Here is a 22,709-nt window from a genome sequence, read left to right as displayed (position 1 = left end):
AATGCAGGGTTGAGAGGGATAATAAATCAGCTATAATGGAATGGTGGAACATACTCTATGGACCAAATAGCTTAATTCTGCTCCTATGTCTTATGGTGCTCTTATGGTTTTATTCAAGACTTTGGAGAAAACAGTAGAATAGAGATAAAGTAATTGAGTTTTGTTTATGAGACGGGCAATAATATGAGATCTGAATGCAAAAAAATGACAAAGCCTGTCAACAAGCAAGGAAAGGTCATTCAGTTGTTTTGTAGAAACAATTAAAAATTAGAGGTGAATCTATACATGTAAGATGAGACCAGTGGCCCCCTCACTTATTTAAGATGTCCATAACTTTGCATGACAATTATCTTAATTTAAAAAAAAACAAAATTAATGTGGGAGTAGTCAGGTTAGGCCATACTGGAGAGAGACAAGTAATTTATATTAGGGTTTATTGCCTTAGTTTAGTTGTTTATTTTGATTATGAATGTCATTTACACCAATTATCATTATTAATGCTGCATAGTTGCCTGTTAAGATTGCAGCTACTGGATATCATGCAATGTGATACCATTAACATGAGAAAGGTTAATTGTTCTCCAATATGTGAGCTATTGTTACTGTACAACTTGCAATAAGTTTAAATTAAATGAATGCATCTTAAAAAAAAAGTTAAGATATGTAGTCCTCTTTTCAAACACTAATTCTCAGTAATAGTAAATCACTGTAGTTCTTTTAAACTCATTGTCTTGAAAGAGCAACCAAGTGATTCATTAATTTTTATCTGATGACATACATATGTGAGATGTACTTAAGATGAAAAATATTGATTCTAATATTAGTTTTTTGATAAAATTTGTGTAGTGCATTTCTTAAAAAGCATAAAGAATTAAACTAGGATGGCAAATACAGACATTCAAAAATAATGCATGCTTAGATATTGTATGTTTTGGTAATCAATATGAAAGTCATAAGTGTCATTGTCTTTTTCCAACTTGTAAAATAAATAGATAATCATTCAGTCTTTTAATTGTCAAGTCCTATTTATGTGGTGTGTACAGCAGCAGAGCCGGATGCAGTGGTAATAGACATCCAGCTCATCTCAGACTTTGGTATTTCAGTTGGAAATTGCTGGTCATTGGCACTGGACAGGGAAAAGAGTTCACTCCTCCCAGATCAACTAGCTAAATCCTTTGAAATTAGGCCACAACACTGGATTAACACTCTCTACATGGTGAATGGTGCAAAGTGAAATCACGTTTGTTATATTAAACTTCAACTGTTTTCTATTAATCATAAGTTATTACACAACATTGAGGATTATGTCGGTTTTGAAATGACAGTGTGCTTTTAAATTTTTTCTGTTTCATTTATTTAAGAAACATTATGATCAAATTGAATTGAATAGAGTGTCATGAAATTTCACATCTAAGTGACTTAATACATTGTTATGAGTTGCTACTACATAAATGTAAAGTCAGTATTCAAAAACATAAGACCAGCATTTAATTTTGTCTCTTTCAGAATACAATAGAAGAAATTGACTTTGAAGATGTAGAACTATATGTTTCTTCCCAGGAACAAAGATTTAGACTCTTTACATCGCTGGAATATGAAGGGCAGCTCTTTATGACTCCACAGGACTTCATTGAATCTGTCACAACAGATAAACCAAGAAGTAAGTATATCTGTTCTCTCCAAATGATTTCATATGTAACCATTTTTAAAGCATAGAAAAGGAGCTGCTACTTTGGGAGATGTTAAATGCGGATTTTGAAGAAATGTGAAAACAATGGAATTTAGGAAAGGGGCACTTAATTTGTCCAAATACATATAGACTGGAGGCAGAAATGGTCTTGAGTTAAGAATTTGTAGTTGGAGCTGGAGAAGATGATAAAAGGTAAAGGAAAATAAAGTGTTTCCAGGGAATTTCAATGCTAATTTCTAGAACAGAGCAATACTGGATCTAGTTTTTGAAGATTAAGGTGTAGGACAAAGTGGTCCATTTTAATGCAATAACATATGATGAAAATGATCAGATCAGTCTTTAATCGTTATGTTATAGACCCATGACAATGAAAAATCAAAGATGAAAATATCCAACTAGAAAACTGAAGTGGGGAATGCATTTAGATGATTTTAAGAGAAATTTTGTAATGTTTGACTTGAAACATTGCCTAAGAACACTCCCTATGAAGTTGAATTAAGAGACATCCAAATCTGATGCTCCCAAGATAATGAAAAAATTTAACTTTAAATTAAAATAGGAAAAGAATGTTGGAAGAGCTATCAGGAGTAGAATTCTTATGAAAATCAAGTCAAATGCAGAGTACATAAGAAAATTGAAGAGGGTTTCATGAAGGATTAAAAGCTAGGTAATTTCAAAGGAAACACAAAAATATTTTATAAACTTAGAAAATGATAGATCCAGAATGTAAATTCCATGGACAATGGGTAGGGTCTGTTTCTAGAAATGATGTAGAGATGCCTGGGTGTGTCTGTTTCCGTATTGCAGCTTATGACTACAGCTATTGACTGTATTAAATCCTCATGCAGATAGCAGTATGGTGCTTGCGTCTACAACTTGGGCTTTTCAAGAGCACAGAATTTGAGTCAATATAGAGAAACACCTTGCAAAATAAGCAGAACCTACTGAGTATATTCACAAAACCGCAATCTATTTCCAGGGGAATTGAATTGTTGAGATTGCAGTCCTGTGAGTTGGAATAATTATTTTTGGCGTGAATGGCCACCCACTGTGTTGTAATCAGTATGTGTAGTGTATTCAATCTTTCTGTAATATTTGAGTATTATGGAAATATATTGTTTGATTAAGCATTATTTGTTCACATAATTCATTATGGGTAATATATAAGAAGTACGTGAATGACGTACGTCGTTTGCCACCACCGCATGTGTGAGCGCCTCACTAGGAGAAAAAAGAAAGAAAAACTAAGTAGATAAGTATCCCGGCTCCTATGTTTTTCTTTCAATTAGTTTCTTGAGTTACAAAACGTAACAGTATTAACAAGGAAGTTTTGAAACAAACCCAAGATAACAACCTACCTGTTGATGTGCAGTACATTTTTCTTCGGAAGGGGAAATAAACATTCGGGTTATAGTCTAAAAAGACAAAATAATGAATGAAATTAGCAAGCAATGAGTATGGGCATGGGTTCATAAACAGTAAGTACTGGGTGATAATAAAACAAAAACTAGAACTGTCTGGCTACATCGGAAAGATAGCCTCATTCAATTGCACAAGAAATAACTGGATGATGTCTGCTGAACGAATTTAGTATTTTTAAGCAGATGAAATAGCTGATGAAAACAAGTGTTAGTGTTGCTGAGTGCAATGAGTGGAAGAGCTCACATGCACTAGACCAAAGCAGGTTTAAAGTGAAAACTTGCAGAAAATGCAACAAAGTAGGAAATATAAAAAGAGTATGTCGGGTGTACAAAAATAAATGACTGCACAGGGAAGAGAAAAAGATTTAAAAAGTCAAGTTGGAGTTTCAAAAAGAGCATTAATCTGCAAGTTGTTGATGAAAAATCTGGTAATGATGAGATTGACACCGAACTGGGTAGCTTTGAGATTTAAATTGTGAAAGCTAGCAAGAGATGATCAATATGGCTTACACCAGAAGTAAATTGCAAATTAATTAAAATGGAATTGGACACTGGCTCAGCTGTTTCAGTCATTTCACAAAATGAGTTTGAACGCTATTTCAAAGACACTGATCTGAAGCCTGCAGATATCCAACTAGGAACATAAGCTGGAGAAAAGATCTTTGCTGTAGAAATGACATTTGTAACAGTGAAATACAACGACCAACAAGCCACATTAGACTTGTAGGTGGTAAAAACAGCAGGACCAGCATTGTGGAGCTGCACTTGGCTGAGAGAACTACAACCTGAATGGAGATTTATCCAACATTTGCCACATCCCCTGAAACAGTCAGTTGAAAGCAAATGAACAATGGTACTGGGTGATGCCACAGCAATGTTCAAAGATGGCATTGGAAAACTCAAACATACCAAGAGTAAAATGGTGTTAAATTAAAATGCCACACCCAAGTTTAACAAAGCCTCTTCCTATTTCTTATACAATCTATGATAAAGTAGCAAGTAAGCTAGATTTTATGGAGGTCGAAGGAATTCTTTCCAAGGTTGAGTGGAGCCCATAGGCAACATTAGTGGTGCTAGTAGCCAGGAAAAAAATGGGTCTGTCAGGATTTGTGGTGATTTTAAGGTTGCCATTAACCCAGTACTGGAAGTACTGTAGATCACTGCCCTTTGGCCAGGATAGAGGATATCTTTGCAAACCTTTCTGGAGGGATGCACTTCACCAAAGCGGACTTGGATGAGATGTACCTACAGCTGGAGATGGAAGAAGAGTCCAGTGATTCTCACCATAAGCACTCATAAAGGGCATGATCGCTATAATAGGCTTATTTTTGGAGTAGCATCTGCACCTGCACTCTGGCAAAAAGCTACGGACCAGGTGGTACAAAGCTTTTTTACAAGTACTCAGTGTTACCTGGGTGACATCATTGTTACTAGTAAGGATGACAAGGAACATCTCTAAGATCTTGGGACAGTGTTAAAAACATTAGAAGATTATGGGCTTAGAGCAAGACATAACATGTGAATTCTTTAAACCAAGCATTACTTACTGTGGTTCACACCATTGACACACAAAAATTACACAAGTGTGCTGAGAAAATTCAAGCAGAGGTGAATTCCCTTGGGCAGGGGTCCCCAACCTTTTTCGTACTGTGGACCGGTATCATATTGACAATATTCTTGCGGACCGGCCCACCAGAGGGGCGGGAGGGTTGCCAACGTACCAGAGTAGCAGTCAAATATGTTGGGTTTACCCCGAGAAAGACTACAATGACCATGAAGCCTTGCGCGGGCACCAGTGCGCATGCGCTTACGTGCCGATTTCTTAAAAATTGCTTTTGCCGATTCTGTTGGCGGCGGCGGCGGGGTGTGTTAATCACGACTGGAATATAGGTGATAAGTGGCTAATACACTCAATTTTGTTTCTAAAAGGGTTTAACGAATTTAGTATTAAACACAGCGCATATTTTCCTCGCGTGAATATAGCGATAAGACAAATATCAGGGGAGGACAGGGGAGCTTGAAGTGTTGAACGAACTTCCAGTAGAAGTGGTAGAGGCAAGTTCGATATTATCATTTAAAGAAAAATTGGATGGGCATATGGACAGGAAAGGAATAGAGGGTTATGGGCTGAGTGCAGGTCGGTGGGACTAGGTGAGAGTAGCGTTCGGCACGGACTAGAAGGGGCGAGATCGCCCATTTCCATGCCGTAATTGTTACATGGTTATATAAGTCACTTATAATAGCATCATAACATTTTAAGTAACGTTTGGATATCAAACACACAGCGCATATTTTCCTCGTATGAAAATATAAAATCATTGCAACGCACCAATATCGCTGAATCAGTGAGAGCCCTGGGCTTGTTTTCCTGCAACAAGTCGGTCCTATCGAGGGGTGATGGGAGACAGCGATACTCGAAGGGAGTTCTTTATGTCCAGTCTATTCCGCAATTTAGTTTTCATTGCATTCATTGCAGAGATATGTTGGAAATGGAAGCAACGTTTTCAGTGCTTTCCTGACCATCTCAGGATATTTAGCCTTGACTTTGATCCGGAATGCCGGCAGAGATGTTATGTCAAACATACTTTTCAGCCCGCCGTCATTTGCAAGCTCGAGGAGTTGATCTCCTTCCCGCGCTGACATGGATGACGCGCGGGTAATGACCTCGCGTGCGTTCAAGCTCAACAGTGGGCATGACAGGGAATGAGGAAGGGTGCAGCTGACTCCTATCGCCAAATCATATCGTTTCCTCGCGGCCCGGTAGCGCATGCCTTGCGGCTCAGTACCAGTCCGCGGCCCGATGGTTGGGGACCGCTGCCCTCGGGCCAAAGACGTGTCATAGTTGTGGTTCTTTTTAGGATTTGTCAATTCTATAACAGGTTCCTGTCAAACCTGGCTACCGTGCTCCACCCCTTGAACTCATTACTACAGATCAGGAAGAAATAGCAATGGAGATGGCTTTCCAAAAAGGAAAGGAAATGGTGACAACAGACACTGTACATTAACATTATGATCCATATCATCCAATGAAGTTTGTCTGTGATGCTTTGCCTTGTGGTACAAGTGCAGTCATGTCGCATGTTATGTGATGTAAATGAATGCCCATAGTCTTTGCATCACATTCCTTTCCACTGCAGAGAAAAATTACACACAGATTGACAGCGAGGCCTTGAGTCTGCTTTGCAGTGTAAAACATTTCAATCAGTACCTGTATGAGAAAGAGTTTACCCTCATGACTGCTCATCAGCCACTAGTGTCCATTTTGAATCCACAGAAGGGTGTTCCATTGACAGCATCAGCACAAATGTCTTGGAGAACACAGTTACAAGATTGAATTCATGAGGATAACTAATCATGGAAATGCTAATAGATTGTCCTGCTTACCCTTGCAAAAGGAAGTACCTACAAAATTTACAAAAGAAGACACTTCTCTTGACATATTCTTCCTAATGCAAATCGAAGATCTCTGTGTTGCAGCAGAGATGATCCAAAGGGAAACCAGAAAAGACCCCACACTGTCTCAGATTTACATAGCAACCCAAAATGGCTGGAATGTGCAGCCGAAATTTCATTTTCTCCCTATGTGTACCAACGCTGGGATGAACTTGCCCTTGATGGGAGTTCCTTTATGTGGGGTTTGAGAGTTTCTGTATGATCAAAACTGAGAGCAAAAGTGTTGGATGAGCTACATGCCAGTCATCTAGGTGTGGTCAAAATGAAAGTGTTGGCTCCAAGGTTTGTCTGGTGGCCTGGGATAGATTTGGGGATTGAGCAGTTTGCCATGCACTGATCGGGATGCCAGCATGTTCAGAAGATGCTAAAAGCAGCATCTCTCCTTCCCTGGGATTGCATTCTTCTGGCAGGGGATTCATGTGGATTTTGCCAAACTATTCATGGGCACAAATTTCTTCGTAGTGGAAAGTGGCCAGAAGCGTTCCCAATATCCTCCAGTACAGCCTCGCACGCTTGATGTGTTGCGAAGGCTCTTCTCAAGGACTTGTGTTCCAGAGCACTTTGTCAGTGACAGTGGACCACAGTTTGTTGCAAAACAATTTCAGTCATTTCTGAAAGTGAATTGAATAGGACATATTTGAGCACCTCCCTAAAGGGGGGGGGGGGGGAGAAGGTAAGAAATTTTAAGTAGACAAGCATCCAGGCTCCTGTGTTTTTCTTTTGATTAGTTTCTGGAGTTACAAAACATAACAGTAAAAACTAGAAACATAGAAACTAGAAGTGATTTGTGATGGTATCTAGTTAACCAAAGAAGAATGATTAGGGAAGGGCAGTCTCAAGGATTGAATCGAGACAAAGAATAGTAAGGAGATCCTTTACAAATTAAAAAAACATGGAGAGAATCAGAATCAGGTTTATAATCACCGGCATGTGGCGTGAAATTTGTTAACTTAGCAGCAGCAGTTCAATGCAATACATAATCTAGCACGAGAGAAAAAAATAATAATAAAATAAAACATAATAAATGAACAAGTAAATCAATTACATATATTGAATAGATTTTTTAAAAGTATGCAAAAACAGAAACACTGTATATTAGAAAAAATGTGAGGTAGTGTCCAAAGCTTCAATGTCCATTTAGGAACCAGATGGCAGAGGGGAAGAAGCTGTTCCTGTATCGCTGAGTGTGGGCCTTCAAGCTTCTGTATTTTGGTCCTGTGCAGTAGCCCTACCCCCGCGCCCCACCCCACCCATACCAGACAGTGATGCAGCCTGTCAGAATCCTCTCCACGGTACAATTATAGGAGTTTTTGAGTGTATTTGTTGACATGCCAAAACTCTTCAAACTCCTAATAAAGTATAGCCGCCATGTTGCCTTCTTTATGTTGGGACCAGGTTGGATCCTCAGAGATCTTGACATCCAGGAACTTGAAGCTGCTCACTGTCTCCACTTCTGATTCCTCTGAGGATTTGTATGTGTTCTTTCCTCTTACCCTTCCTGAAGTCCACAATCAGCTATGTATGTGACTTTGACTGGGCCAGAGGAAATAAGGACCTAAGTTGTTAATCACCATCTATACATAATCATAAGGAGAAAGCCAAATTTACCATCAGCATGAGGTATTTTTTAGGTTGGATCCAATGCATCCTTCATATGACTATTTTTGGGATTCATTAGATAAGCTGTTATTAATAATTAGATATTATGCAAACTGCATCAAATGAAAGAGTTGCATTTAGTGCTTTTCTTGTAAAATTAATCAGTGGGACTCTACAATCTTGAACAAATTTGAGCAGTAAGCATTCAACTATCAAAAGCTTTTCATCTCTGTACATGACAATATGATACCAATACCAATAGTTTAGGATTTAGTACAGAATTTGCAGTTGAAGTTCACTATAATTACTGTAAACCTGACAGCTACTTCTGATAGGTGCATATTTACAACTAAATGCAAACATCCAGAATTGTCCTGCTCCTCTCACAGGTTGTCTTCAGGTTAACACAACACCAAGTCTGTGTCATAGCTTAAATATCAACATTTTCATACTATGTTTATATACTTAATTTATACTATGTTTATATGGGTAGTGAGTAGTGGCTCAATATGTTACTACTACAGGGCGTGACGACCCTGCCTTACACGAGTCCTGGGCTCAGCTGGCTCCGGCTGCCAGTACCCGGTATGGGCCCCTATCCAGGGTTACGGATCCCACTACCTTGTGGGTATCTTCGGGAAAAGAGAAGGCTAAGGGGTAAACCCTACACAAATCCGGAGTGGAGCCCCTAAGGTGGTTGGATAACATATCATGTCACCTCCCGGCAGCTCCTGCAGCCAAGCTGATGCCAATTGTACTGCTTTGCATTCCTTTGGACCACAACCGCGAGGCCGAGAGGGGGATCTTGATGTCTGGGCAGCCCAGGATCTCCATATTCATCGCCCAGATCTGCGCCCCGGAACCGGGCTACTTAGGCAAATGGAGCCATGAACTTATATACTTAACTATCAGCTGTTTCTATGTTACTTTCCAGAAGGTGTTCAGTAAGAGGCCTCAAAAAAGATTTGTCCATAAAATAAGAATGCATGGAATTGGGGGTTAGGTGTTAGTTATTAGTTAGTCAGTAGAAGACAGGGAGTTGAGATAAATGGATGTTTCTTTGGTTAGCAATCAGTGGAGAGCGGAGCGCAGTAGGGGTTGGTGCTGTGCTTGTAACTTTTCACCATATACGTTAATGATTTGGAAGAGGGGACCAAGTATAACATATCTAAGTTTGTTGATGATACTAAATTGAGAAGAAAAGCAATTTGCAGATATGTGGAGAGTCTGCAGAGAGATAGAGATCGTTTAAGTGAGTGGGCAAAGGTCTAGCACATGGAGTACAATGTTGCTAAACAGATAGATAGATAGATATATTTTATTGATCCCGAGGGAAATTGGGTTGCAAGGTTGAAAATGCGAGATCATCTACTTTGGAAGAAAAAACAGAAGATCAGATTATTATTTAAATGGTGAAATATTGCACATATGGTACAGAGGGAATTGGGAATTTTTCTGTATGAGTCACAAAAGGTTGGTTTCCAGGTGCAGCAGGTTGTCAAGAAGTTAAATGGAATGTTGGCCTTTATTGCAAGAGTGATTCAATTTAAAAACAGGGAGGTTATGCTGCAACTGTACATGGTACCAGTGAGACTGCACCTGGCGTACTAAATGCAACTGTACTTCGTACCAGTGAGACTGCACCTGGTGTACTGAATGCATTTCTGGTGTTATCACCTGAGGAAAGATATACTTATTGGCTTTGGAGGCCGTACAGAGGAAGTTCACCAAGTTGATTACAGAGATGAGGGGTGAGCCTATGAGGACAAATTGAGTTGGCTTGACTATACTCACTGGATGGAATTCAGAAGATAGACTAAGGAATACTTGTTTTGGAATTCCATAGTCTTGAAAAATTTAATGTCTGATTTTTTTTACCATTTTATTGCTTCACACACACACACACACACACACACACACACACACACACACACACACATATATATATATATATCCATCCTAATGTCTGTTTTAATTTTCTGTAAAATGTTTTGGGTAAAATTAGTGTTTTTTGTTTCTTTGTTGTCCATGTGAATTCTTCATTCAGATTTTCCATTCAGTCTTTAACATTTGGACTCTTTCTGGGAGTTCACGTATCTCTTGCAGAACCCACCTCATTGCAAATTGGCTTATAGTAGGGAAAAGCATACCACATAACCTGCTTAACCTATTTTGGGAGGTTTCAACAATGTCATTAGTGAGCAGCATCACCGTGCTACTGATTAAAGATTTAGGTCAGTGTATCCAGGGACCAAGTAATTGCTCAAGCTTTGGTTCTGAGAGTGTTTTTGCAAGAACGAAGGTTATTTTATTATCTTTATTGTGAGTCCACAGAGCATATGTAATAAGCTGATCTTTTCATTGTCACACGAAGTCTGTATCTATTGCACTTGCATGTATGTCTATTCCTATTGGACACTAATCTCCGTTTGTTTAGGTTCTTGCAAGGTCCTGACTCTGAAGGTGTGATGCAAGTCTAATGAAATTTATGGCTTTATGTCCTAGTCATAAAAACTGCGTATATGTACATAGTAAATATAATTGTGTGAAGTGCATTGATGATAGGCAATTATAGTCAATGGGTGTATTACTAGTTTATTATCTTGATCCATAAAGAAAGCAATACTTCGGATATGTTACTAATGCAAACACTTTTTGTATTTTTAATCAAAACCATATGCATAAAATATCCATTTCAATATTGTAATTTCCAGTAAAATCAGGTCCTGAATTTTTAATTTTGTTTTCACTGAGTTCTCTTTATAAAGAGAACTCACACTTGAAAGCATATGTTTAAACACTAAATCTTGGCTCTGGATCATTTTGAATCCTTTTAGATCTTGGCAACGAAGAATCATCTGGACAGATATTATTTGATATGCATTCTTGTTTATTTCTGATTGGTGTATTTTCAATATATTTTTCAAGTCAGATATATAAAGGGAGTCTGACTATTTTTGCGTAATTTACTATTTATATTCTTTTTTTTGTACTAAACTATGGAATAATTAAGTGATTTCAATTAAATAAAATGTGTAACCTTCAAATTGAGAGTTTAAATAGAATTATTTAAGTAGAAATATTGTTTTCGACAACAATATTCTGTTGCACACAAGATCATACATCTTTCTGGAGCCTTACACTTCTGGATAGACAAAAAAAAAATTATCAAATGGAACAGGAGAGGATTTGAAAAAACACTGTAGGATTGCACTTACTAGGCTTGAATTTCCTTGAGTTCAGAGGATTAAGTGATGATGTAATTGAAGCATTCTAGCATTTGTAAATATTTTGATAGGATAAAAAACAATCTGAATCAGGTTTATTCAAAAAAAAATATATATGACACCATATAGTACCCTGTGATTCATTTTCTTGCAGGCATTCACAGTAAGTACAAAGAAACACAGTAGATTCAATGAAAACATACACGACAAAGACAGACAAACAACCAATAGGCAAAAGACAACAAGCTGTGCAAATGTAAAAATAATAATAATATATAAATAAGCAATAAATATAAAGAACACACAAGTTGTGGAGTCCTTAAGAGTGAGTCCATAGATTATGAAATTAGTTCAGTGCTGGGGTGAGTGATATTATTCCTTCTGGTTCAGGAGACTTATGGTTGAGGGATAATAACTGTTCCTGAACTTGGTAACGTGGAACATGGCTCTTGTACCTCCTTCCTGATGACAGCAGTGAGACGAGAGCATGGATTGGATGGTGGGGTCCATGATGATTGATTATCACTGACATATGTCATGAAACTTTTTGTTCTGTGGCAGCAGTACACCAGTGCATGATTTAAAAAATTACTATAAATTGCAATTAGAAATACAGTGCCTATAAAGGTATTTCTCTTCTTCCCCCCACCCCATTCTTCCTCACTCTCAAGGCCAAGCAGCAGTGGAAACATTTCAAGATCCTTGTGCAACATGATATTTTTCAAAGAATCAGTTTACTTTTAAATACAAGAATCTTGTCACTTAACATCAAAACATTTACTCCAGGGCCTTGCAGAGACTTGTTCAACTAGTTCATATGATGAAAATGTGTATTAGGTAGGCTAGTTTCTGCAGCCATTCTTCACCTCCATCTTTAAAGTACTCCTGCAATTCACCTTTCAGCTCAAACACTTATCTGCTAAGCCACCGGTTATCTCGATGTAGTAGGAGATTGGTGTGCTCTGTCCAGGTTTTCACAGTTTCTTTTTAACATTCTCGAGTGAACTGGTCTTAAAGGTACTAAATAACTTGCTTCCTGAATCTTTTTAGTGACTGTGACTTTATTTTCAAGAGCTTTAATCTGTTTATTTTGAGATTCCAGTGGCCGTTTAAAATAATCAGCACTTTTACATAGCATATGGTTGTGATTTGTAGTTCAGTGTCTTTTCAATTTTGCTGGAGCCATTGCTACATTTGTAAGTTGTTTGCCACAGACTAGGCACAATGGAAAAGGACAACTTGGATCACCAGTTCATGTAAAACCCATTGATAAATAGCTTTCGTTATAAAAATTGGCTTTTTTTGTGTCCATTGTTGGACTAGTGCAGTGAAATGACTCTGAAGATTGTAATTCTTCATCATTAACCTATCATTAACCTTCATCATTGTCCGTAGGTCTAGACCTGGAATCCTCCTCTTCAAAAATCGCTACACTGTACAGTTTTTAGAATGAAAATTTCCCTCCAATTTTCTGCAACACTGGAAGCATGTTCATTCCCATCAGTCAGTTGGCGACGTTTAAGGAGAAGTTGGGGGAGGTAATTCAGGAGGGACTAGCTTATGTCACACCCCATGTTGGGCGAGTCCATTTAATGCTCGGATAGCCCACTTCATGCTCAACAGCCCACAGTCCTCCCCTCCGTGCAATACAGCACTCACCAATTATCAATGGTCTCCCCTACCTTGTGTCAAAAACTGAGAATGGACTCAACCAAATAAGCATGGTCCAACTGCGCGCTCCCATTACGGGCTGAAAGTGATAGCTCTGTCACTGCCCACCTCTGCAAGTGCTAGCATTGTGCATTGCACGAGGTTGAAAAGACAATGTTTTTTATTAATCACAGTCTTACGGAACCCCAGTTGAGAAATCCTGCCATTGAACTTTCTTCCAGCTGACTTCAGAGTCTCCCACATGCTTTATGGCAAACTCCAGTCGAGATTTCATGTAAGTTTGTTTTCAACAGTGGCTTTCTCTTTGTCACTCTCCCATTGTAAAAAAAAAAAGGACTTTTTTTGTGTCCGTTGTTGCACTAGTGCAGTGTAATGACTCAGGAGATTGTAATTCTTCATCATTAACCGATCATTAACCTTCATCATTGTCTGTAGGCCTAGACCTAGAATCCTCCTCTTCCATCTTACTCTTCTGCAACTGGTGAGTTATATGCGCAGTTTCTTCCATCTCAGCCACGGAAGCTTGTAACTCCTCCAGAGTTGTCATAGGTCTCTTGGTGGCCTCCCTCACTAGTCACCTTCTTGCAGTCAATCAGTTTTTGAGGACAGCCTGTTCTAGGCAGTTTTACAGCTGTGCCATATTCTTTCCATTTCTTGATGATTGACATAACTGTACTCCAAGGGAGAGTCAGTAACTTGGAAAATTTCTTGTATTCATCTCCTGACTTGTGCTTTTCACAATTATCACTCTATGGATATCTGTTTCCACTTTGAACTTTACATGGGGTCGTTTGGAGTGGTCTTTTGTCTTCATGGTGTAGTTTTTACCAGGATACTGACTCATCAGCAGTTGGACCTTCCAGATACAGTTGTATTTTTACTACAATCAATTGGAACACCTTGACTGCACATAGGTCTCCAAAAACAGATCTCTATTTAACTAATAATATGACTTCTAAAACCAATTGGCTGCACCAGTGATGATTTAGTGTATCATACTAAAAGGGATGAATACTTGTGTAATCAATTATTTTGTGTTTTATATTTGTAAATAATTTAGATCGCCTTGTGGAGATCTGTTTTCATTTTGACATGAAAGACTCTTTTTCTGTTAATCAGTGTCAAAAAAGCCAAATTAAATCCACTGTGATTCAATGTTGTAAAACAAGAGAACACGAAAATTTCCAATATTTTTAGAGGCAATGTGTATATAAAAATTAAATAAGTGGTTCAGAAAAAGAGCAAAAATAGTAAAAATCTGCAGATGCTGGAAATCCAAGCAGCATACACAAAATGCCAGAGGAACTCAGCAGACAGTCAGCATCTGTGGAAACGAGTATAGTGAGGGAATGCTTGTGGGTACTATTCTGATGGCAGAGGTGAAGAAACTATGAGTGTGTTTCTTCAAGCTCCTTTACCTCCCTTCTGATGATAGTCATGAGAAGAGAGCATGTACTGGGTGATGAGTGTTGTTAGTGATGGATGCCACCTTTTTGAGGCATCATCTTTTAAAGATGTCTTGGATGGTGGGGAAACTAGTGCCCATACAAGTGCCCCTGAGTCTACAACCCTTTGCAACTTCTTGATCCTGTGCTATAGATCATCCATGCAAGACGATGATCCAACCGGTTAGAATGCTTTCTACAGTGCATTTGTAGAAATTTGGTGGTGTCTTCAGCGGCATTCCAAATTTCCTTAAATTCTCAATGAAGTATATCCACTGCCTTATTTGTAATCACATCAATATGTTGAGCCCAGGATAGATCTTCAGAGATGTTGACTCCCAAGAATTTGAAGCTGCTCACCCTTTCCATTGCTGACCTCTTGATGAGGACTGGTGTCTGTCCCCACATCTTCCCCTTACTGGTCCAAAATCAGGTTGTTATTCTAACAGGCATTGAGTGCAAGGTTGATGTTGTGACATCATTCAACCAGCTGATCTTTCTCACTCCTGTACGCCTCCTCTTCATTGCCTTCAGATTCTCTCAAAAATAGTTGTGTCATTGTCAAATTTATAGATGGCGTTTGTGCTGTGCTTAGCCACACAGTCATGGGTGTAGACAGAGTAGAGCAGTGGGCTAAGTGTGCATTCTTGAGGTGCAGTAGTATTGATTGTCAGCAAGAAGGAGATGTTATTTTTGATCCACACTGACTAGTCTCCCGGTGAGGAAGTCAAGGGTACAGTTGCATGGGAAGATACAGAGTCCCAGGTTTTGAAGCTTGTTGATTAGTTCTGGGGGAAATATGGTGTTTAAAACAGAGGTGAAATCAATGAACAGCAGCCTGAAATAAGTCTTGCTGATGTCCAAGTCGTCCAAGGTCGAGTGGAAAGCCAGTGAGATTGCTCCACTGTAGACCTATTGTGATGGTAGGCAATTTGAGGTGGCTCCAGGTCCTTGTTTGGGCTGGAGTTAATTTTTGCCATGATCAACCTCAAAGCATTTCGTCACAGTAGGTGTGAGTGCAACTGGTGTTAGTCGTTGAGGCAGCACACCCTGCTCTACTTGGGCAACAATAAGATTGATACCCTTTTGAAGTAGGTGGAAACCTTGGACTGCAGCGGTTAGGGATTGAAGATGTGCTGTAGGTTTTCTATGTAACTCCACGCAAATGTCCCTAGACACTTGCCACATTATATAGTGACAGACACTTCCCCACCTGTACTGTGCCCAGTGTTATACAGTGACAGACCCTGCCCCACCTGTACTGTGCCCAGTGTTATACAGTGACAGACCCTTCCCCACCTGTACTGTGCCCAGTGTTATACAGTGACAGACCCTTCCCCACCTGTACTGTGCCCAGTGTTATACAGTGACAGACCTTTCCTCACCTGTACTGTGCCGTTATACAGTGACAGACCTTTCCTCACCTGTACTGTGCCCAGTGTTATACAGTGACAGACCCTGCCCCACCTGTACTGTGCCGTTATACAGTGACAGACCTTTCCTCACCTGTACTGTGCCCAGTGTTATACAGTGACAGACCCTTCCCCGCCTGTACTGTACGATAATGTTATAGAGTCATAGACGTGTGCTCACCAGTAATGTACCCCATAAACACATCAATGTTCCCTTTCAGTTCACTGCTACAGTGCACCAACGAGCAGCCAAACAATCTTTTGAGGCATTGTACTCCCTCATCAAGCAATTAACTCCTGCCTCTATAACTTAAATGTATTTTCACAGCACCTCTCTATTTCCTGAAGGATAGCACATCAGTTAAAGCAAGCAGAACATGCACATAATCCATTCTCCTTAGAGGTTTTCGATATTCCTCCAAGGAGCTTTGATGAAAGTTTTAATACTACAGCTGTCATATTGATATCCATGGTGAACACTCACCAGTATAACCAATGCAGCTGAGCTAATGAATGTCACAGTGCTTCAGGCACTTTGGCATGTAGAGGTTTGGGAGTTGAGAGCTAGTGTGAGGTTATTCATTTTGGCAGGAAGAATAGAAAAGCTGAATCTTTTCTGCACTGACCAACCAACCATATCCTTCCTGAAGTGTGGCAACCAGAAGTACATACAATACTCCAAATGCACTTCACCAGTAAAGTTTCAACATTATGTCCCAACTTTATAGTCCATGCCCCAACCTATGACAATGATTTTATTTCTTTATTTGAGATATAGCATGGTAACAAGCCCTTCCGGCCCACAAGCCTATGTTGCCCAATTGCATCCATGTGACCCCTTCTCTTTGTGATTTTTATAAATGACCTGGATGAGGAAGTGGAGGGATGGGTTAGTAAAAGGTTGGCGGTGTTATGGCTAGTGTGGAGGGCTGTCAGAGGTTACAGCAGGACATTGATAGGATGCAAAACTGGGCTGAGAAGTGGTAGATGGAGTTCAACCCAGACAGGTGTGAGGTGGTTCAGTTTGGTAGGTCAAATATAGTGGAAGAATATGATATTAATGGTAAGACTCTTGGCAGTGTGAAGGATCAGAGGGGTCTTAGGCTCCGAGTCCATAGGACACTCAAAGCTGCTGCGCAGGTTGACTGTGTGGTTAAGAAGGCATACAATGTATTAGCCCTCATCAACTGTGGGATTGAGTTCAAGAGCTGAGAGGTAATGTTACAGCTATATAGTACCCTGGTCAGACCCCATTGGAGTACTGTGCTCAGTTCTGGTCACCTCACTACAGGAGGGATGTGGAAACCATAGAAAGGGTGCAGAGGAGATTTACAAGGATGTTGCCTGGATTGGGGAGCATGCCTTATGAGAATAGGTTAAGTGAACTTGGCCTTTTCTCCTTGGAGTGACGTAGGATGAGAGGTGACCTGATAAAGGTGTATAAGATGATGAGAGGCATTGATCATGTGGATAGTCAGAGGCTGAAATAGCTAACACGAGAGGGCACAGTTTTAAGGTGATTGGAAGTAGGTACAGAGGAGATGTCAGGGGTAAGTTTTTTTTACACAGTGGTGAGTGCGTGGAATGGGCTGCCAGCGACGGTGGTGGAGGCGGATACGATAGGGTCTTTTAAAAGTCTCTTGGATAGGTACATGAAGCTTAGAAAAATAGAGGGCTATGGGTAACCCTAGGTAATTTCTAAAGTAAATACATGTTCGACACAGCATTGTGGGCCAAAGGGCCTGTATTGTGCTGTAGGCTTTCTATGTTTCTATGTCCTTGAACACTCACCCCACTTGATTGCATGGATTTTCAGTGCCCTACTGTTATGTTTTGTAACTCCAAAACATGAAAACTAATTAAAAGCTAAAAAACAGAGAACTGGGAATAACGTGCTGAATTTTACCTTTATTTTAAGTATGGCATGGTGATGTGATGACGTATGCTATTCACATACTTCATTCATGGAGCCATAATTATTTAAATGAACAGAAACAATACATTACTGTGCACAAGTCTTAGGCACATATATGTAGGTAGGGCGCCTGAGACCTTTGCACAGTACTGTAATAGTGTGATGTATTGCACTGTACTGTCACAAAAAAATTTCATGGCATATATGAGTGATGATAAACCTGATTCTGATACGGGTCTCTATTGTGGACTGAGAGTGGGAAGGAGGCAGGGAGAAGGGAATCATGGTTGGGAAAAGGGAAAAGGGGAGGGAGCAGGAAGCACTAAGGAGACATTCTGTAATCAAAAACTAAACCAATTGTTTGGAATCAAATGACCTTGACTAGTGTCCGTGCCACACTCCACCCCTGGTCTCCCTTCTCTGCCACCTGTCCCACAACCCTCCCATGCCACTCCACCCTCTCCATTCCCAACATCCTTTGCTCCTGCCAGATTTACACACTTGCTGTCTGCTCCATATTGACAAATACAGTACTATGCAGAAGTCTTGGGTATTTTGAGAGACTCTTCGATAGGTACATGGAGCTTAGAATAGTAGAGGGCTATGCAGTAGGGTAACTCTAAGCAGTTTCTAGAGTAGGTTACATGGTTGGCGCAACATTGTAGGCCGAAGGGCCTGTAATATGCTGCAGATTTCTATGTTCTATGCTTTGGAGGTTTTCTTACTCTTGTGAGATAATCACTTTCCTGATGATGGGGATCACTCTGCTTTACAGGTGAGACTTATGGATGTGAAACAATATCAAATTCTTTGGCCTCCTCTGTGGTGGTTGTAGGAAGTGGTTCTGACAGTTCTGGATACCTTCATGTGTTGCTCTAAAGAGTGCTATATGAGATCATTGTTACCCTCAGTCATTAGGCTCTATAATGAGTTAATCTATAGCCGGGGAAGTGATGACCCCCTCCTATTAGACTGTTTGAGGTAACTTATTTTTTATTACTTCCTACTTCTCTTCTAATATTTGTATATTTGTGCACTTGTAATGCTACTGTGACACTGTAATTTCCTTTGGGATCAATATAGTATCTATCTATCTATTTCTTCTGGACACATTGGCATCCTTAACTGGGATGGCAAGCTTCACTGGGATGATGTGGATCAATATGTGTGAGTACATATTGAGTGTGATGCTAACATTTCCTTTACTTTTTGGAAAGCCACCCCTACTTTGTCCATTGCCATTTCTTCCCGATTTGTAGTAATGAGTTCAAGGGATGGAGCACAGTAGTCAGGTTTGGCAGGAACCTGTTATAGTAATTGACAAATCCTAAGAAGTGCTGCAAATCTGATACATCCTTTGGCGCTAGGACATCTAGCACTGCTTGAATTTTCTCAGTACACTTGTGTAATGTTTGTGTGTCAGTGGTGTGACCACAGTAAGTGATACTGGTTTAAAGAATTAAGATTTGTCACATCATGCTCTGAGTCCATAATCTTCTAATCTTTTAACATTGCCTTGAGATCTTGGAGAGGTTCCTTACCAGTCACAATGATGCCATTCAGGTAATACAGAGTGTCTGGACAGCCTTGCTGCACCTAGTCTATAGCTTTCTGGCAGAGTGCAAATGCAGATGCTACTCCAAAAATAAGGATTATAATGATAAAGCCTTTTGAGTGTTTATGGTGAGAAACACTCTGGACCCTTCTTCCAATTCCATCTGTAGGCAGGCTTCAACTAAGTCCAGAAAGATTTGCAAAGATATCAGTACCTTCAGTAGTGGGTTGATGGTGACCTTAAAATCATCATACATCCTGAGAGAACCAACCTTCTTGGCTACTGGGACCACTGGTGTTGGCCATGGGCTCCTAGGAAAGAATTCCTTTAGCCTCCAAGTGATGCAGCTCACTGGCTACTTTATCAGAGATGGTGTAAGAAATTGAACAGGCTTTCTAAGACTTGGTGTGGCATTTTCATTTAATACTATTTTGCCCTTGATATGTTTGAGTTTTCTGATGCCATCCTTGAACACTGCTGTAGCATCATCCATTATCTTCCTTAATTCACTTTTGGTTGACTCTATTACAGGCGATTTGGCATGTAAATGGTGGATGGTTCTCCAATCAAGTTGGAGTTGTCTCGTCAAGCACATCCCCACAGTGCTGGCCCTCCTGTTTTTTTTTACTGCATACAGGCCCAATATGGCTTGTTGATTACTGTATTTCACTGTAAGAAATATCATTCCCACAGGAATGATCTTTTCTCCAATATATGTTCTTAGCTGGATATCTGCTGGTTGCAGTTCAGTATCTTTGAAATGCCATTCAGACTCATTGCTTGGAATGACTGAAACAGGCAAGCCAGTGTGCAATTAGATTTTATTTAATTGGCTATTCATTTCTGGTTTAAGCCATATTGCTTGTTTATTGTTCGTGTTTCACATTGTAAATCTTAAGGCTACTCAGTCCTGTGTCACTCTAATCATTATCAGATGGTTCATCATCAGAATGTAGATTAGTGCTTTTTGAAACAGCAACTTGACTTTTTATATTTTTCTCTTCCTGTCATGGTCCGGTCCATGAAGTCCGTAGTCCGGTTCATGGTCCGGTCCGTGGACTCAGGACTCCAGGTCTTCCAGCTGTCCCTTGTTTGAGTTAATTATAGTCACCTGATTCCCATCTTTGGGCTTGCAATATAAGTAGCCTTGGGGTTGAGTGTGGGCTGCTGGTTTGTCTTGTCAGTCCCCCTTGGAGCAACCTACTGATGGAAGTCTAGTGAAACCATTTGTGATCTCTAGGCCTGATTGGAGGACCACCACTTCATGGAGTCTTGTTGCCACTTGTTGGAGTTCTCTTTGCGGTATCGATTCGGCTGTTTCCTGGGCCAGCTGAGTGGTCATCAGCCACTCTGAGCTAGGTAGGGATCCGGCTGTTTCCATAGCCAGCTGAGGTTGCTGGCTGAACTGAGACTCGAAGCTTCCCCGGAGCAGAGATGGAACTGTCTGTTGTTCTGTGGTGTTTGTCTCTTCTTGTCCTCGCCTCCGTGGGGTAAGTCAGGTTGTTTTGCCGTTGCCCCACGGGGGGGGGGGGGTGGTCATGTCTTGTCTAGTCTTGTCCTCGCCTCTGTGGGATAAGTCAGGCCGTCTTGCTGTTGCCCTGCGGGGTGACATGCCTTGTCTTTGCCTCTGTTGGGTAATCTGGCTGTCCTGCCATTACCCAACAGGTGGACCTGTCCCACCTTGGTGTGGGGATGAAGTTGAGTCCTGGATTGTCGTAGGATAAGTCCCGGCTCTATGTCTATGTTCTGTCCTGTCTCATGTTAGTGTTGTGTTAAAGATGAGTCCTGGCTTGTCGAAGGATAAGTCCCGGCTCTATGCTGATGTTCAGTTCCCAGTCTGTCTCTCAGCTCTAGCCTCTGAGTTATCAGCCTCTGCATTTCAAATAAAGATCCCGCAGCCAAGCTCCAAGAACCCAAGCCTTGAAGATCCCGCAGCCAAGCTCCAAGAACCCAAGCCTCAAAGATCCCGCAGCCAAGCTCCAAGAACCCAAGCCTCGAAGATCCCGCAGCCAAGCTCCAAGAACCCAAGCCTCGAAGATCCCGCAGCCAAGCTCCAAGAACCCAAGCCTCGACGATCCCGCAGCCAAGCTCCAAGAACCCTAGCCTCGACGATCCCGCAGCCAAGCTCCAAGAACCCTAGCCTCGACGATCCCGCAGCCAAGCTCCAAGAACCCTAGCCTCGACGATCCCGCAGCCAAGCTCCAAGAACCCTAGCCTCGACGATGCCGCAGCCAAGCTCCAAGAACCCTAGCCTCGACGATGCCGCAGCCAAGCTCCAAGAACCCTAGCCTCGACGATGCCGCAGCCAAGCTCCAAGAACCCTAGCCTCGACGATGCCGCAGCCAAGCTCCAAGAACCCTAGCCTCGACGATGCCGCAGCCAAGCTCCAAGAACCCTAGCCTCGACGATGCCGCAGCCAAGCTCCAAGAACCCTAGCCTCGACGATGCCGCAGCCAAGCTCCAAGAACCCTAGCCTCGACGATGCCGCAGCCAAGCTCCAAGAACCCTAGCCTTGACGATGCCGCAGCCAAGCTCCAAGAACCCTAGCCTCGACGATGCCGCAGCCAAGCTCCAAGAACCCTAGCCTCGACGATGCCGCAGCCAAGCTCCAAGAACCCTAGCCTCGACGATGCCGCAGCCAAGCTCCAAGAACCCTAGCCTCGACGATGCCGCAGCCAAGCTCCAAGAACCCTAGCCTCGACGATGCCGCAGCCAAGCTCCAAGAACCCTAGCCTCGACGATGCCGCAGCCAAGCTCCAAGAACCCTAGCCTCGACGATGCCGCAGCCAAGCTCCAAGAACCCTAGCCTCGACGATGTCGCAGCCAAGCTCCAAGAACCCTAGCCTCGACGATGCCGCAGCCAAGCTCCAAGAACCCTAGCCTCGACGATGCCGCAGCCAAGCTCCAAGAACCCTAGCCTCGACGATGCCGCAGCCAAGCTCCAAGAACCCTAGCCTCGACGATGCCGCAGCCAAGCTCCAAGAACCCTAGCCTCGACGATGCCGCAGCCAAGCTCCAAGAACCCTAGCCTCGACGATGCCGCAGCCAAGCTCCAAGAACCCTAGCCTCGACGATCCCGCAGCCTCAAGTCCCAAGACCCCAGCCTCAAGTCAAGCTCAAGAACCAAGACCCCAGCCAGCAGCCAAGTCATGTCCTTGCCTGGTTCTGGGGTCCGAGTCCGAGGCAAGACCCAGGTTCTGGGTCCTTATCCAGTCTTGATCTCGGAGTCCAAGCCTTGTCTCCTAGTCCATGGTTCCTAGTCCTGGTCCCGCTTTCCCTAGCCCAAGTTTGCGTTCTTGTCTCTGCTCCTTGCCTGAATCC

At 41.5% G+C, this 22,709-nt stretch overlaps 1 protein-coding gene across 4 annotated transcripts in view; it reads left to right on the top strand.

Moving 5' to 3' along the window:
• Positions 1-22,709, top strand: part of micu3a (mitochondrial calcium uptake family, member 3a) — a 183,058-nt gene that overhangs the window by 50,081 nt on the left and 110,268 nt on the right. For all 4 annotated transcript variants that reach the window (XR_010017352.1, XM_063043059.1, XM_063043058.1 and 1 more), the window contains exon 2: positions 1,507-1,660. Coding sequence is in view for 3 of the 4 variants with exons in the window: in XM_063043059.1 (XP_062899129.1) it covers positions 1,507-1,660 (154 nt within the window). In the remaining variant the exon portion in view is untranslated. The remainder of the gene's footprint in view (positions 1-1,506; positions 1,661-22,709) is intronic.

Source organism: Mobula hypostoma, chromosome 3 (genome assembly GCF_963921235.1).
Source record: "Mobula hypostoma chromosome 3, sMobHyp1.1, whole genome shotgun sequence".
NCBI classification, from domain to species: Eukaryota; Metazoa; Chordata; class Chondrichthyes; order Myliobatiformes; family Myliobatidae; genus Mobula; species Mobula hypostoma.
This window is presented reverse-complemented; position numbering and strand designations above follow the sequence as displayed.